We start from the raw sequence: 18,199 nt of genomic DNA, 5'->3' as shown, positions 1-18,199 counted from the left end.
CCACTATTCTAAGAGTGTAGCCAAAATTGCTCAATTAACTCAGGAACCACACCTGGGTGGAAGCACCTGCCTTCAATATACTTTGTATCCCTTATTTACTGAAGTGTTTCCTTTATTTTGGCAGTTACCTGTACACTGGCAATGTGAAGCATTAGACAGGCCAGATCTGGTCCAAATGGGAGATCTACACTGGGAGACATTGCTTATGGGCCAACTATGGTGAATTTTTAAAATATTTTTATTTAACCTTTATTTAACTAGGCAAGTAAGTTAAGAGCAAATTCTTATTTACAATGACAGCTTACACCGGCCAAACACGGACGACGCTGGGCCAATTGTGCGCCGCCCTATGGGACTCAAAATTATGGCCGGTTGTGATACAGCCTGCATTCGAACCAGGCTGTCTGTAGTGACGCCTCAAGCACTGAGATGCAGTGCCGCTGTGCCACTCGGGAGCCCAAAATGAAGTATAAATAAATAAACAAACACATTCTCAGAAATCACAAATGATTATTAATGATAATAATAATACATATGAATAGTATGTATTGGCAATACAGCAGTATACATGTCCACACACAATACATTTACCCTGTGATATATCTAAATGTGTGTATTGCGGCCTACCTAATTTAAGACATGCCAGGAGTGTGCAGGCTGAATCTAATGTGTACTGCAGGGCTGGAACTAAAGCCTGCACAGCAGTAGCTCTCCTGGACAGGAGTTGGTAGTTGGTAGATGGTCACCCCACTGTCCCCTGTCCTTCTTTCCCCCAGAGGAGGCTTGTGGGCAGAGATATAGGAGGACAGGCTCATTGTAATGGTTTTCTGTCATAAAGAGCACATGTTCAACTTAGGAAAACATGTTTATTATCTCAAGACATTGAATTAAAATGTTACTATACTATGTGCCAAATAAAGTAACAGGGTTGACAGTAACAGGGGACTACTGAAAACAACAAAACAAAGGTTACGTATGTTACCATGGTTATGTGAGCTATATGGATATGTCCAATATATTGGTATCACTCTGCGGCGGAGGGATACATCCAAGGTGAGGACTTACAGATTAACTCCCGTGTACACCTGTGTCATGGCTGGGGTCCGCCCCCAAATATAAAACCCATGGCCGCGACACACGTTCTCTACATCATTTTTGAGGTGCCTCTAGCACCGTAGAGGATTGGAGTGATCCATAAAGCTCACATAACCGTGGTTACATACGTAACCTTCGTTATGTTTCACTATATTGGATCACTCCAATATATTGGTATACCCGTACCAGATTTAGTCGGTGCTTGAGGGACCCGGCCAGCAAGCGGCGAAGTCCCAGCGCGGGACCGAGACTCAGGGGCCGTCAATGTGGAAGGTGGGTCCCGGCACAGTCCCCGGAAGGGGAGGTGATGCCCAGGATCACTGAAGCAACTGCAGAGGAAGGTGCCACATTTACCCAATAGTACCTAGCAAAGGTGCAAGAGGAAGCCCAGCTGGCAGCAGCAACGATATCAGCGAGGGGCACTCCTCTCAGTAGAGCCCAGGATACAGCCACACCTCTTGTTGACTGTGCCACCACAGATCCCAGCACTGGCCTGCCAGCCAGGAAGTATGCTGTCGTAATTGTGTCCATGATCCAGTGAGAGAGCCTCTGCTTTGATAACCCAGCCCCCAGGACTGTCTCACCATAGCAGAGAGCTGGTCTGTTGTTCTCACTGCCCGTGTCCACTCCACATAGGCAGCCAGTGCCCGTGCAGGGCACAGCATGCAGGAGGGAGGGCCAGACTCTTCCGCCACTCCCGGGGGGTTGTAAGCAGACAGGATAAAAGGGATGTTCACATGCCTGTCTGACAGAACTTTCCGAAGGAATGAAGAGTTGGGGCGAAGAGATATTCTCCTCCCACCGGGGTCCATCCGGTAGCACTCAGAACTTACTGAAAGAGCATGGAGCTCACCCACCCTCATCATGGAGCTCACCCACCCCCTTCATAGAAGTAATTTGTACCACAAAATCCACCTTCGTAGAGAGGTGTTTCAGGGAGGCAGACTCCAACGGTTCGAAAGGCGGCTTTGCCAAAGCTGCCAAGACCACATCCAAATCCCAGCTCGCCATTGAGAGCGTCCTAGCTGGGCGCAGGCGACGAACCCCCTTCATAAACCTGGAGACCAAGGGATGGCACCCCACTGGCCTGTCCATCCACCCCACATGGCAGGCAGATATAGCGGCCAAATACCCTCTCAGTGTAGAGGCTGCAAAGCCCTCATCCAAGTGAGACTGCAGGTATTTACATTTACATTTACATTTAAGTCATTTAGCAGACGCTCTTATCCAGAGCGACTTACAAATTGGTGCATTCACCTTATGATATCCAGTGGAACAACCACTTTACAATAGTGCATCTAAATCTTTTAAGGGGGGGGGGGGGGGGGTTTAGAAGGATTACTTTATCCTATCCTAGGTATTCCTTAAAGAGGTGGGGTTTCAGGTGTATCCGGAAGGTGGTGATTGACTCCGCTGTCCTGGCGTCGTGAGGGAGCTTGTTCCACCATTGGGGTGCCAGAGCAGCGAACAGTTTTGACTGGGCTGAGCGGGAACTGTGCTTCCTCAGAGGTAGGGGGGCCAGCAGGCCAGAGGTGGATGAACGCAGAGGTGCCGTTCCCTTCACAGCTCCGTAGGCAATCACCATGGTCTTGTAGCGGATGCGAGCTTCAACTGGAATCCAGTGTAGAGAGCCGAGGAGCGGGGTGACGTGAGAGAACTTGGGAAGGTTGAACACCAGACGGGCTGCGGCGTTCTGGATGAGTTGTAGGGGTTTAATGGCACAGGCAGGGAGCCCAGCCAACAGCGAGTTGCAGTAATCCAGACGGGAGATGACAAGTGCCTGGATTAGGACCTGCGCCGCTTCCTGTGTGAGGCAGGGTCGTACTCTGCGAATGTTGTAGAGCATGAACCTACAGGATCGGGTCACCGCCTTGATGTTAGTGGAGAACGACAGGGTGTTGTCCAGGATCACGCCAAGGTTCTTAGCACTCTGGGAGGAGGACACAAGGGAGTTGTCAACCGTGATGGCGAGATCATGGAACGGGCAGTCCTTCCCCGGGAGGAAGAGCAGCTCCGTCTTGCCGAGGTTCAGCTTGAGGTGGTGATCCGTCATCCACACTGATATGTCTGACAGACATGCAGAGATGCGATTCGCCGCCTGGTTATCAGAAGGTATTGGAGGACATACTGCACCCCGCATGACCTCAGTAGCATAGCCACGTTGGTAAAGCGGCCAAGAGAGCAGAGGGAGCCATATGTGGCTTTCAAGTCTGCATCAAAGACCCTGGGGGGTCCCGGCTTCAGTCGCGGGTTCCGCTCTATAATCTCCTGGTCCGGGAGGACCATGGCAGCTATCATGGTGTGGTACTCCCGGAGGCCGAGTGACACTACGCCCGCAACATAACTCCATGGTCCAGTCTCTGTTGTGAGTCAGAGAGCCTCCTGGCAGAGGCCCAGCTCTCCTGCAACGCCTCGCGGAACTCAGCAGAGATGGGGACAGATGGAAAGTCATCACTGTCCACCAGTTTGATGTCCAGTGCAGTGGCTACCTGAGTGAGTAGGCTCTGTGATGAAGCCCTGCTGAAGGCTTCTGATGGCCTGTCAGCCTGGTAGCCCTGCCCACAGGGGTGAGCAGTGCCAGCATCGTCCTCCAGGAACAGCCTATCACTGGCCAAAAGGGAAAAGCTGCCGTCGCCATCGACGCTATCAACCTCCTGACGCCCTCTGATCAAGGTGGCCCCAGCGGTCCGACTCCTGCCCCCGTCCAGGCCTGGCAACAGATGGGCTCTGCCTGTGGTGGCTCCGGCCACGCTTCCTGGGAGGGGTACTGGACCCAGTAGAAAGACGAACAGCTCGCCCCCGCACCACTCCTGAGGGAAGGAGCTCGTCCCCAGCCTGAGCCCGAGCCTGGCCGACCCACTCGTGCATGGCCTCCAATCGCACCAGGCGCAGGCATTCTGAGAACACCACACAAAACAGGCATCCAGTAGGGCGCTCCACCGCCCTCTCCGCGTGGCTCAAACCCAGGTAGTGCATACACGAGGTATGCGGATGCCCAGGGGGGATGCCACCATCACACCTGTCACAAAGGGAAGCCGTATGCTCAGCCAAGCCAGCAAGGCCATGGAGCAGAGGTCCGATGCCCTGGAGAGCTATGTCGTGATCCGCATGGAGGAATCTGATGAGGGATAAATTACCCAGTACCTCTGCAAAGAAACAGGGAAGACCCATGTGGGAAAAACAGGCAGACAAAAAAACAGCAACCAAGTAATGGATTTGATTTATTTGTTTTTTTGTTTTAGGCCAACTGCAATATTACCTAGCCGGTTTAATATCCAAGCAGTAAAAACAGCACCATATGGAGTAACTTCGTTAAGGAACTCCAAAGTTAATGTCTCAGCGTAGTGGAAAGCTCACCATGATACTCTTACACTCTGCAGGGGAAAGAACAAGAAAGAAACCCAGCAGGGTAATTAGCAGAGAACCTGGCGCGGGGAGCAGCATGTTAAATCAATTCACAACACACACATAGTACAAGCCAGTGGGCAAGTTGTGTAAGGTAAATACAGTTTGTGTCAGCAAGAGCCACCATACTAATGGATGCACACTGAGTCGTAGTGTAACACTAACGAAACAAGTACGACAAACCAGGGGCAGAAGATACAGATCAACCACGCACAGCGAGTGGAGCAATCAAGAGGAGAGGTGCTCCAGGCTGCAAACAGCCAGTGAGTTTACTTCCACGCAAGATATTACGCTTACCAGTGACTTACCAAGCGAACTTCAGAAAGTTTGTACCTCAAACCATACGGACGTCCGCCGAGAAAATGAAAGACCCCATGGCCGTGTATCAATTAAAATGAACCATAAAACTGCTTATGACAGGGGAATGGAAGGTCGCTTTGTGAAACAAGTAGTGGCAATTGAATGCAATCTTCACAAAAAAATGTAATTGTAAAACATTTCTAGCATGTCTATGTATGGGGGGGGGGGCGTTGACTTGCTCAGTTTTGCACCACAAAAAGCAGTAACTTGATAAAAAGAGTAGAACCAGCTCACCTGCTTTTACTCTGATTTGACTATTAGACGTTCAATGTTTCTTTTGAAAACATATTTTTTAAGGAATATTTTCACCATATTAAAATGAGAGTTCAGTGCATGTAACAAGGTTGATCTTAAAATGAGGGTCACTAATCACATTGATAATAATCTTCAGAAAGGACTTTGTCAAAGCAACAAAATATCTAGTTCTCCTACAATGAGTGTGATTACATGCACACTCATCATTTGACATTAAACTAGCTATGGCAGTAGGCCGAGTATGGCATTCGTCACGTAAACACCTTACACTGCTTATCTTAAGTGGCTTAAGTTGACAATCAAAGTGACGCTGTTAAAAACACCTGGTGTTCTGAGCAATTTTTCAATATATTAGGACACATAAAGGCCTTCATCAGATTCATAGAGGCATATTTAATCTGCATATGTTCTAGCACAAGCATCGCAAGCTTCCTTCTTTTGCTCGAGTGCAGGGAGTTCAGGGAAACTGAAAGTATGCATCTTAGAAATAGTTTTCACATACAAACTTAATATGTCCAAAATCGGAATCAAATATGCTCATCACAAATAACATGGATGCTGTGGTAGTACGTTTATTTTGATAGGCAGTTTTCTGTATTTATCAAGGTCCCATCAGTTAACCTGCTATTCATTATCTTTGTTTCACAGGGGACAGCCCTAACCGTTGCTCTCTCAGTGGGAGGGGCTTATCATAAGGGGAGCCTCAACAACAACATGATGCTGACAAGACGTCTCTCCAGAAGAGTCTCTCCAGATCAGAACGTCTCAATAAACACCAGCAGAGACTTGTAGGGAAGAAACCTCACCACCGCTGCTCTGACTGTGGGAAGAGTTTTACTAAACAGAGAAATTGGTCATTCACCAGCGGATTCATGCTGGAGGAAGCCTTATAGCTGTGATAAGTGTGGGAAGAGTTTTGCCTGAGATTTCACCGTGACCAAACACCGACTTATACACACAGGGGAGAAGCCTTATAGTTGTGATCAGTGTGGGAAGAGCTTTAATCAATCAGCAGCCCTGAGCAGACACCAATGCATACACACTGGAGAGAGACAGGAGTAAGGTGTATGTGGAAAGAGCTTTGCTCAATCAGGGTCACTGAAAAAACACCAGAAAGCACAAACATGTTTTCTTTCTTCTCCCTCCTCTCAGTCACCGGTTCAAGATGTCTAAATAAAGTTTGAACAGAAAACATGTTGTAAAGAGTCAGCTCTGGAACCATATGTATCAAGCTTCTTGGAGTAGGAGTGCTGTGGGTTGGCGGTGGGGGTGTTCAGAGCTGTATCTTATTTCAATAACTCCTATTATCCATTAATTAATTGTATAATGTAGAATAATGTTTCAACAATACAAGGTGTGTATTCATGTATTCAATAGATCAATAAATTAAATCCATTATCTGCTCAACAACGTCTGCTTATCACATTCATTATGTTTTTTAAATCTAATAATACATTTTTAAAAGGACCTTAGTCCTCTTGTATAATTCGTTTGGTCCTAAAAGATGTTCACATATTTATTTTTAAACCCTTCACCAGGTTTTAGTGTAGCTGATGGGACATACGGAAGTACAGAAGACATAGGACTATTAGTGTCGTCAAATTATGTTGTTGAATTTATTTTAAAGGATTTTATTTGTGATATCTTTGAACTTTCCTTATTGTGTATTAAGTGTGCTCCAGAAAGATGTTCACACATTTTATTGTGAATTGAATGATGTGTTGGTTGTTAGGAAGAGGCATCATGAGGGCAGGAAGCCAGCTCTGCCCATCAGTACTTATAGGTCATGTCAACCACAGACCTCACACTCTTCTGTTCTCTCACGGCCAGTAAGGTCTCCTACCAAACTCCTCTCTCTTCACACTGGAAATACACTTGACAATATCTTATACCTTACCATTCTACTTTTTATTGGTGATGTGTTATGTGGAACGAATGTTTGCATGTAAATGTCATTGTAAAACATACATACGAATGTGGTTTCATGTTTTCTTGTTTTGTTTGACGTTGCTGATTGCATATACATTTTTTTTTTTAAATATGTATTTTTTAAACGTTTAGTTGAATTATGTAGAAGAGACCAGGATATGTTGTTGCCCTGTGTCCCAATACTCAATGTTGTAGTCATGGTCCTGAGAATGAAACATGTTTTAAACAATCAACAGAGATTCACGTGTCTTACAGTGCTACACCTCTGTTATAATAAGTGCTTTTTCCTGCTTAATTGAAGTATCAGATGTAGTTTTTCACCAGTTATAAAGTGTGTTTGTTGTCTCTCTTTATGTTTAATGTTGCAGGGAGGGAGATGCAACAATAGCCTTGAGAATAGCTAGACTCAAATATAACTCGGTTCCAAGTTGCTGTCAGGTAAAAGTAGACGATAGCAGACAGCAGGATTCTTAGTGAAAGGTGTGTTGTTGAACGTTTTCTTGGTTTTACTCAATCTGTATAGATTAGGTAGAATCTTTTCCAGGAACTTTCTGAAGTAAGATTAGCCTGGGGCAGCAGGTAGTCTAGTGGATAGAGCGTTGGGACAGCAACTGAAAGGTTGCTAAATCGAATCCCCGAGCTGACAAGGTAAACATCTGTAGTAGTGCCCTCTAACAATGCAGTTAACCCACTGTTCCTAGGCCGTCATTGTAAATAAAAATGTCTTCTTATCTGACTTGCCTGGTTAAATAATGATGTGAGACGTTATGCTGTCATAACGTAATTGCGCTTGAATATCTAAATACATGTTTGATTGCTCTGGTCTAGGGGTGCATCAGTTGCAGCCTTGAGACTGGAATTCTCCCCTGCGAACTCCCTAATCCTTATCTGAACTCTGTGACAACAAAGTAACTGTACTGTAGCCTACACATTTCTTGTCTTAGTAAGAAACACTGAAGAAAACAATAGCTTCCATGATGGATCCGGTAAGTCTGGTTTCCTTTTAACAGTAAAGGCCTGCTGTGTTGTATAAATGTCTAGGTGTAGTTTCATCATCTTTGATCCTCCACATTCCTGTGTTCGGTTTAAACTGCTGGACAAAAATAAACATGATTGTAAAACTTGTTAGGATATTTTTTCCGTCAGCAGAGTAGTCTACAACTATATCATGTTTGGAAATCTGTCATATTACCTAATTTATCTCTACTTCCTCCCAAACTGTGCACTTGTTCACCTCCACTGATTTGACCAGATACTCACTCTGACAGTGAAAATACATATTCTTCTTTGGGGTTTATCGGTGGTTGGCGTCCAACTTTATGGTACATTACACCACCTAATGTACTAGAGTGTGGGCCAGCAACAGGGATCGAGGACCTAAATCCTATCTGCCAGCCTCGTTTCTCTTAAAAAGTAGAAATATTTGCTCACACACGCAGGAGAGAATCCTTACTCCTGTCTTTGTGGTGTCAGAGAAATTCTATAGAAAGAGAGACTTCAAACAACATATTTATTATAAGATTTGCAAAAATGAAGCAATCAACCATCACTAAGAATAGTCAGTGTTGAAAGCTCAATGAACAGAGCTGTCTTTCGCCTTTTATTGAAAGTACATCCTTTTATATTTGACAGTTAGCCGATGTGCAGAAACAGCCACTGGAAACAGAGTTGTAAGAGGTAATTTAGCTTGTCTGTGTAGATCAAGATGGCTGATATCGGCACCACTCTGTTCCTCCCTGCACTTCCCACATAGCTACATTTCTGCCGATTGTAAACACAGGAGCTCACATATTGCGGTAGCACCCAAGCAGCTCATAAATCTGTACGCTCAGATTTATGAGCTGAGCGTACAAAACAAGCCTGTATCAGCAAAGAATATTAGCATATAACAATAGACAATTCTCTCAGTAAAATAGTAACATATACCATAGACAATTATCTAAGTAAAAACAGTATAGTATGTCTAATTTAACAGTATAGTAGAATAATATAATATTAAAATGTCCACCACAATGGAAAGAGATTTGCTCATTCAGGGTCACTGATAAAACAGCAGAAAGCACAAATGTGTCATCTTTTATCTCCCTCCTCTCCGGCACCGGTTCCAGATCCCTAAATAAAGTTTCAATAGACTACTCTTTACAGGATGTTTTCTATCAACCATTCTCAAACAGTTTATTAAGTCTAATTACCATGGTAACCTATGTATCATAATATGCAGCTCTGGATCCATATGTATCAAGTGTGTTGGAGTAGTAGTGCTGATCTAGGATCAGGTCCCCTATCCATGTATTCTCATTTTGATCTAAATGGCTTAATGTCATCATGGAAAATGTCATAGTGAACCTGTTTGTGTGTAGAGGGGGATGTTGAGGTGGGTGGGGGTGTTCAGAGCTGTATCTTATTTCAGTAACTCCTATTATCCATGAAATAACTGTATAATGTAGAATAAGGTTTCAACAATACTAGGTGTGTATTCATGAATTCAGTCGATCAGTATATTAAATCCATTATCTGCTCAACCACATCTGCTTCTCACTTCATTTATATGAGACAACTTATAAATGCAGAAGGTCTTTAACTTCATTATGACTCATTCTTATCACTTTACAAGATCCCTATAACGCCTGAAGAGTTTACAATTGTTTTAGTCTCCATTCCCTCAGGTGTTGCTTTATTATTCAGGAACATGTTAAGACCCTCAGAACCTACCTTCGATTACCGCTGTTCACTCAACAGTAGTAAAGATTTGTTTTTGTTTTGGTCCGTTCAACAACAGAGCGGTACTTGCCTTGTATCAACAAGATTTTGTATCTATCTATATACCTTATGTCATGCCTTATTGGAGAAGTAGAAGTACAAAAAAATAGATACATTCAAGTTGTATCTTTTGTAATGACCACCTAGAAACAGTGTTGCATCTTTTTTTTATGGTATTCATGTAAAGAATCTGTGGCAAGACATCAGTAGATTTATAATGGAACAAAATCATGAAGATTTGACACAATTATGGAGAGATGTACTGCATGAATTCTTTACCTACGATATAAATATTTTGGATGGATATTTTTATTTGTTGTTCACCCGCCGTACAGTAGGTGGCGGCAATACGCCAATAGGTGTAGTCTGCCATAAAATCTTAAAGGAGAACAAGACAACAGAAAGTTGTTGACGAGGACAGCTAGCGACGAACAGTTCATATCATACAAAGAAACAGCTTCCACAATGGGTCGGGTAAGTCTGGTTTTAACATTATATGCCCGCTGTGTTTTATAAAATGTCTAGGCCTAGTTTTCATCATCTTTGAACCTTCACATTCCTGTTTAGTTCTGTTTGGGGCGGCAGGTAGCCTAGTGGTTACAGCGTTGGCCCAGTAACCGATCCCCGAGCTGACAAGGTAAACATCTGTCCCTGAACAAGGTTGTTAATCCATTGTTCATAGGCCGTCATTCTAAATAATATAATTTTTTTGTATATCGGATTTGCGGTTACATTTTTTTTAAGTAGCCTACAACTATATCATTTGTATTGTAATGACCCTGTGTTTATAAGCGCGGATATCGACTCTACCGCTCGAGCATGCTTTTGCGGCTTTCTATAGCGCTGGACTTCGGGCTAGAAGGTCGAGGGTTCGAGACCTGCTCCCTACTTGTTCCAGCAACATTTAAGGCAGTCCATTCAATCATGTTTAGGAATCTGTGACTATGACCTAATTCTCTCCTTCCTCATGAAGTGTGCACATGTTCACATTCATTCACTGATTTCTTACGTATTAGCCATTACTTGACCAGATATTTAAGTGGCCGTTCTAACAAAGAAAATAAATGGCTGCAGTCCAAACACGTTGTTTTTCCCTTTATTTGGACGGTTGAAGTGTTGTAGAGGAGTGGGCGTAGCAGCACTACACTCTTAGAAAAAAAGGGTGCTATCTAGAACCTTAAAGGGTTCTTCGGCTGTCCCCATAGGAGAACCCTTTTGAGTTTCAGGTAGAACCTCTTTGGATGTATCCCCGTCGAAACCGGATGCACTTTGATTGCCAATTCCCTAACGTTGGCCCTCGATTTAGCTTGAAGGAGCGAGTGAACAACTTTGGTCACTTGCGGGGTTGATATGACCCACAATTCATTGCAAAATGTAGTCACATTGTCAAAATCTGGTGGCCGCTAAGTGTCACATTTAATCAACACCCTGCATTTTCGGTATCTCAGTAAAAATATGAAGCTAGTTTGCAATTATAAAAATATATATTAGTGTTGGTAAATTGGCTTAGTTTTGTAGTGAGGAGTGCAATTCTGAAATGTATTGGAATAAATGACCAAACTATAAAACTAGCTAGCCAGCTATGGGTAACTGTAGCTAGCTACCTGGTAGGAGCGCTAGTGTTGGGGATTTTCCAGTACCTATACTGTTTTCTTAGAAGTAGTCAGCAGAATCGATATGGAGTTTACCATTAGTATATGTGTAAGCAGAACCAATGTGTATGTGCAAGCTGAGTCAATACAGGCTTAACCATTCTGGGTCATGCCTGGTCTTCTGACGGCTTTTGGACATGCACATTAGTTAATCATTTATAGGCACCATTAGCCTGGTCTTGTGAAGGCCATTGGACATGCACATTAGTTAATCATTTACAGGAACCACTAGACATGTACCTGTATTAGGAAGGTACAGTTGATGTCGGAAGTTTACATACACCTTAGCCAAATACATTTAAACTCAGTTTTTCACAATTCCTGACATTTAATCCTAGTAAAAATTCCCTGTCTTAGGTCAGTTAGGATCACCACTTTATTTTAAGAATGTGAAATGTCAGAATAATAGTAGAGTGATTTATTTCAGCTTTTATTTCCTTCATCACATTCCCAGTGGGTCAGAAGTTTACATACACTCAATTAGTATTTGGAATCATTGCCTTTAAATTGTTTAACTTGGGTCAAATGTTTCGGGTAGCCTTCCACAAGCTTCCCACAATAAGTTGGGTGAATTTTGGCCCATTCCTCCTGACAGAGCTGGTGTAACTGAGTCAGGTTTGTAGGCCTCTGCTTCATTATATCCACATAATTTTCCATCCTCATGATGCCATCTATTTTGTGACATGCACCAGTCCCTCCTGCAGCAAAGCACCCCCACAACATGATGCTGCCACCCCCGTGCTTGACGGTTGGAATGGGGTTCTTCAGCTTGCAAGCCTTTCCCTTTTTCCTCCAAACATAACGATGGTCATTTTGGCCAAACAGTTCTATTTTTGTTTCATCAGACCAGAGGACATTTCTCCAAAAAGTACGATCTTTGTCCCCATGTGCAGTTGCAAACCGTAGTCTGGCTTTTTTATGGCGGTTTTGGAGCAGTGGCTTCTTCCTTGCTGAGCGGCCTTTCAGGTTATGTCGATATAGGACTCGGTTTACTGTGGATATAGATACTTTTGTACCTGTTTCCTCCAGCATCTTCACAAGGTCCTTTGCTGTTGTTCTGGGATTGATTTGCACTTTTCGCAACAAAGGACGTAAATCTCTTGGAGACAGAACGCGTCTCCTTCCTGAGCTATATGATGGCTGCGTGGTCCCATGGTGTTTATACTTGCATACAATTGTTTGTTCAGGTGAACGTGGTACCTTCAGGCGTTTGGAAATTGCTCCCAAAGATGAACCAGACTTGTGGAGGTTTAAATTTTTTTTCTGAGGTCTTGACTGATTTATTTTGATTTTCCCATGATGTCAAGCAAAGAGGCACTGGGTTTGAAGGTAGGCCTTGAAATACATCCACAGGCTAATTGACATCATTTGAGGTGTACCTATCAGAAGCTTCTAAAGCCATGACATCATTTTCTGGAGTTTTCCAAGCTGTTTAAAGGCACAGTCAACTTGGTGTATGTAAACTTCTGACCCACTGAAATTGTGATACAGTGAAATAATCTGTCTGTAAACAATTGTTGGAAAAATTACTTGTGTCATGCACAAAGTAGATGTCCTAACTGACTTGCCAAAACAAGAGTTTGTTAACAAGAAATTTGTAGAGTGGTTTAAAAACTAGTTTTAATGACTCCAACCTAAATGTATGTAAACTTCTGACTTCAACTGTGTGTGTATATATGTATATATATATATATATATTTTTTGTTGTTGTAATGTACTATGGTGATGCCACCAATATAATCTAAGATGGGTTTAAGTAAGTCAGAAGTGAGACAAAAAGATAATGGTGGCGAAATGTCAAAGGGTATTTTGCATAAAGAGGAGTGACTAAGTAAGGGTGACACTGTATAAAAGGAGTGTGCTGAGACTGGCGAAGTCAGATGATCCTTGGACCAGCTTGGCTTTGTAATAGTCTATTTTAATTTAATGTTCCGGTATCTGAGAAATATTATTGGACCAATATTTCCACGACGCTAGCTAGATACGTTAGCTTACTAGGTACGTTGATAGCTTTAGGTTGGTTGTTTTTAAGTTAAACTTCAAGATTTCCACCAAGGACGTTGCCTCCGATCTTCACTCTCCCTCGCTTGGGCAAGGGACATTTTAAGGTACACTCGGATGTAAAACGCAATTCAAGGGCTGAGGGTTTAGGGCCGAGGGTTGTTGAGTTTGTAACGCAGCTGGAAGGCAATCGGGATGAGGCAAGATCAGGTGGGACCATTATAGCCAATGAGAGGGCAGATATGCGTGTTTTCACTAGTTGCCACAATGTCGAACATCTATATCATATTTTTATTCATTTAGGGTTAGGCATAAAGTTAGTGTTTTCAAGGTTAGGGTTAAAATCACATTTAAAAAGATCAGTTGTAGAAATGGATGTGGTTTATGGCTTTGTTTGTGGTAACTAGTGACGACCAGGTACTACTCCCATACAAAGTGTTTTATTCCTCAAAGTTGCCGGGATGTCACGTGTCCTACTTTTACCAATACACTCCTAACAACCAACTCGTTACGAAAATGTATATAAGATCAAATAAGCCAGAAGCAAGATTTTGGGCCCAGTTATCTCTCTTGCTTCTCCTCTTCCGCGTTGTTTGATAGGAAATGACTGGTATAAGAAATATGGTGGAAACTAGCCCATGCCCACCAATCCAATGCTCTTAGATTTGTGGGTTGTAGTGAACGGTTGAACATTTCAGGTAAAAGGAGATATTCGAGGGATGCACCCAAATCAGAGGTTCAGACTGAATTAATACAATATTTGGTTTAATGATCAACTGTAAACTTCTTGTGGCCAACAGGACAAAGCTAGTCCGTCCCCCTCCACACTCCAGGAGTCCCCAGGTCCACCGCCTCTCCGTACTTTACTGCTGGTTCTGGTCGACTGTAGGAAAACACCAGGGCAGAGTGGAACTGAGAGACGAGAAGAGGAACATGGAGATATGATTTCATTACGTAAGAACCATGGTGTGTGGATTAGTCTGCTTCTGTAACAATTAATTGGTAAATTATATATTGATGAAAATATTTGGTAGTTCCACCCAATTTTGAGAAGTGTAACTTGGTCCCCCCCAAAAAACGTTGGATTTCACCTAATTGTAACTTTCTTTCATGAAGAGCACATGTTCGATTTCATAAAAACATGTTTTCCATCTCAAGAGGTTATATGAAAATACATACTGTGGTAAGTGCCAATGTGCTAAATAAAGTAACAGGGGACTACTGAAAACAACAAAACCACTAGTTTACATTGGTAAAATAGTCCTTTAAATCAGCCACAAATTTGCTTATGACAGGGATGGAAGCTAGTTTTGTTCCACGGGGAGTGAAAAAATGTAATGCTAGCTTCACAAAAACATTATTCTACCATACCAATTTCTGGATAAAATGGTTCACTTGCTCAGTTTTCTATAAAAAACACCATAGAATCGATAAGACTAGAACCAGAAAATCTGATTTGACGTTCAATGTTTCTTTTGCCCCAAAAAATGTAGAGAACCGTTTCACCATATTAAAACATGGGTTGATCTTAAAATGAAGGACAGATGTAAATGAATCACTAATTACATGAAATAAATAATGTTCAGAAATGACTGTCAAAGTAACCAAATAACTAGGGCTTTACATGCACACTCATAATTTGACATTAAACTACTTATGGCAGTAGGCTGAGTATGGCATTAGTCATGTAAACACCTTACTCTGCTTATCTTAATTGGTGTAAGTTCATAACCGAAGTAAGGATACAGCTTTAAAACACCTGGTTTTCTGAGCAATCTTTAGAATGATTAGGACATGTGAACACTTTAATCAGAGTTATAGAGGTGTATTTAATCTGTGCATGTGCTAACACAAGCAGCGCCAGCTAAATTCTTTTGCCCGAGTCCTGGGAGTTCAGGAAAAACTGAAAGTATGCAGCTTAGAAATAGTTTTCACATACAAACTTTATACTGCGTCAAAATAATAACATAGTCGCTGTGGTAGAACGTTTATTTTGATTGATAAATGCTGAAAATTGCCAAAGTCCCGTCAGGTAGCCTGATTTCAGATGTGTCCATGTAAACAGGTTTATTAGGGAAATTGTTATTTCATAGCATGTCAACATTTAAATCAATCTCTTATATTAATTGACTTCACAATAATCATATTATTCTGCGCTTGTAACTTTACTCAAAGATGGTAAAACTTGGAGAAATGATTTTATTAGTTGGGTTAAAATCTTTCTAGAAGTTCTACAGGGTTGACGGAGGGACTTGTCAAAATTCAGAAATTTGTCACTTTAGCAAGTCTTTATTCATATTATTTAATAACAGATTTAAAATGTAATACTGGTGCACAATTTCTCCTGGAAAAATATGAAAGGGACGCAAAAGGGTCCTTCCATGAAATGAAGGCCATCTGTTTATGGACCCATATTCGCAAAACCTAAGTATTCAATGTCTTTGTTTCACAGGGGACATCAATAATCGTTGCTCTCTTAGTGGGAGGGGCTTATCATCTGGACAGCCTCAACAACATCATGATGCTGACAAGAAAGAGAAGAGTCTCTCCAGATCAGAACACTTCAAGAAACACCAGCATAGAGGTATAGGGAAGAAACCTCACCACTGCTGCTCTGACTGTGGGAAGAGTTTGGCTGAACAAGACTTGACAATTCATGAGAAAATTCACACTCTAGAGCATGCATCTAAAACCTTGAAATCTCATCTGAGAACTCATTCAGGGGAGGGACCTTATACCTGCTTTGATTGTGGAAAATACTTAAATCAGTCAGGAGCCCAGACTAAACACACAGGAGAGAAGCCTTATAGCTGTGATCAGTGTGGGAAGAGCTTCAATCACTCAGGAGCCCTGACTAGACACCAACGCATACACACAGGAGAGAAGCCTTATAGCTGTGATGAGTGTGGGAAGAGCTTCAATCACTCAGGAGCCCTGACTACACACCAACGCATACACACAGGAGAGAAGCCTTATAGCTGTGATCAGTGTGGGAAGAGCTTCAGTCAATCAGGACACCTGACTATACACCAACGCATACACACAGGAGAGAAGTCTTATGGCTGTGATCAGTGTGGGAAGAGCTTCAGTCAATCAGGACACCTGGCTATACACCAGCGCATACACACAGGAGAGAAGCCTTATAGCTGTGTTCAGTGTGGGAAGAGCTTCAATAATTCAGGAGACCTGACTACACACCAACGCATACACACAGGAGAGAAGCCGTATAGCTGTGATCAGTGTGGGAAGATTTTCAATCACTCAGGATCCCTGACTAGACACCAACGCATACACACAGGAGAGAAGCCTTATAGCTGTGATCAGTGTGGGAAGAGCTTCAATAAGTCAGGACACCTGACTACACACCAGCGCATACACACAGGAGAGAAGCCTTATAGCTGTGATCAGTGTGGGAAGAGCTTCAATCAATCAGGATCCCTGATTACACACCAACGCATACACACAGGAGAGAAGCCTTATAGCTGTGATGAGTGTGGGAAGAGCTTCAATCAATCAGGATCCCTGATTACACACCAACGCATACACACAGGAGAGAAGCCTTATAGCTGTGATCAGTGTGGGAAGAGCTTCAATAAGTTAGGACACCTGACTACACACCAGCGCATACACACAGGAGAGAAGCCTTATAGCTGTGATCAGTGTGGGAAGAGCTTTGCTCAATTTGGAATCCTGGCTACACACCAACGCATACACACAGGAGAGAAGCCTTATAGCTGTGATCAGTGTGAGAAGAGCTTCAATCATTCAGGAGCCCTGACTACACACCAACGCATACACACAGGAGAGAAGCCTTATAGCTGTGATCAGTGTGGGAAGAGCTTCAGTCGATCAGGAGACCTGACTACACACCAGCGCTTACACACAGGAGAGAAACCTTATAGCTGTGGTCAGTGTGGGAAGAGCTTCAGTCAATCAGGAAACCTGACTAAACACCAGCGAATACACACAGGAGAGAAATCTTACTCCTGTCTATGTGGAAAGAGCTTTGCTGGTTCAGGGTCACTGAAAAAACACCAGAAAGCACAAACGTTTTCTTTCATTTCCCTCCTCTCTGGCACTGGTTCCAGATCCCTAAGTAAGTTTAAATAGAAAACATGTTAAGAGTCATGTCTCCCATTCTCTAACAGTTTACTAAGTCTGATTGCCATGGTAACCTGTGTAGCATAATATGCAGCTCTGCATCCATATGTATCAAGTGTCTTGGAGTAGGAGTGCTGTGTGTGGGATGGGGTGGGGGTGTTCAGCGCTGTATCTTTTATTTTCTTAACTCATATTATCCATTAAATAATGTATAATAAAATGTTTCACCACTAGTAGGTGTATATTCATGTGTGGGGGAAATGTTGTCTGAAGGGAGAGCCTTGAATTGTACTGCTTGTCTCATACAATCATTGGTTCCTGTAGGTGCTGGGTAGAGATGTGAGGGGGAGATGGTCATGACCCCCTCAGACATTTTGGCAGAACGTCCAGAATATGTTCTATAAGTTACATGCAGGAACCAAACGTTAATGATGAATAATGTAAATCATGCAAATATAACTTGTCTGTGTAAGCAGTATATAAGAGAACTAACGGGACTGCCCCGAAAGAGCTCCCGACCGAAGTGTACTATGGTGCATTAAGTTTGTTGCAACCTCTCCAGCTTGCTGATAATAAAGAATGATGCATTTAAGTTTGACAGTCCTTGGTAGTAATTTCCACGAGACATGTATTGAAAAATA

At 42.8% G+C, this 18,199-nt stretch overlaps 1 protein-coding gene across 4 annotated transcripts; it reads left to right on the top strand.

Annotated features, from left to right (window-relative positions):
- The first annotated feature begins 7,906 nt into the window (after positions 1–7,906).
- Positions 7,907–18,150, top strand: LOC145862403 (uncharacterized). Of its 4 annotated transcripts, none has more exons than XM_082966395.1 (3): positions 7,907–8,030; positions 14,258–14,411; positions 15,910–18,150. In XM_082966395.1, exons 1-3 carry the CDS (start codon positions 8,019–8,021, stop codon positions 17,565–17,567), a joined length of 1,824 nt encoding a protein of 607 aa, XP_082822521.1. In that variant the 5' UTR covers positions 7,907–8,018; the 3' UTR covers positions 17,568–18,150. The 4 variants fall into 4 exon arrangements, with proteins under 4 accessions (XP_082822521.1, XP_082822523.1, XP_082822519.1 ...); XM_082966397.1 differs by lacking the exon at positions 7,907–8,030 and adding an exon at positions 10,151–10,278; XM_082966393.1 differs by lacking the exon at positions 7,907–8,030 and adding an exon at positions 10,151–10,278 and having other exon boundaries at positions 14,258–14,423.
- Positions 18,151–18,199: the final 49 nt, after the last annotated feature.

Source organism: Salmo salar, chromosome 02 (assembly GCF_965601325.2).
Source record: "Salmo salar chromosome 02, fSalSal1, whole genome shotgun sequence".
Classification (NCBI taxonomy): domain Eukaryota; kingdom Metazoa; phylum Chordata; class Actinopteri; order Salmoniformes; family Salmonidae; genus Salmo; species Salmo salar.
The sequence above is the reverse complement of the archived record's forward strand: the minus strand, read 5'-3'. Positions and strand labels throughout refer to the sequence as shown.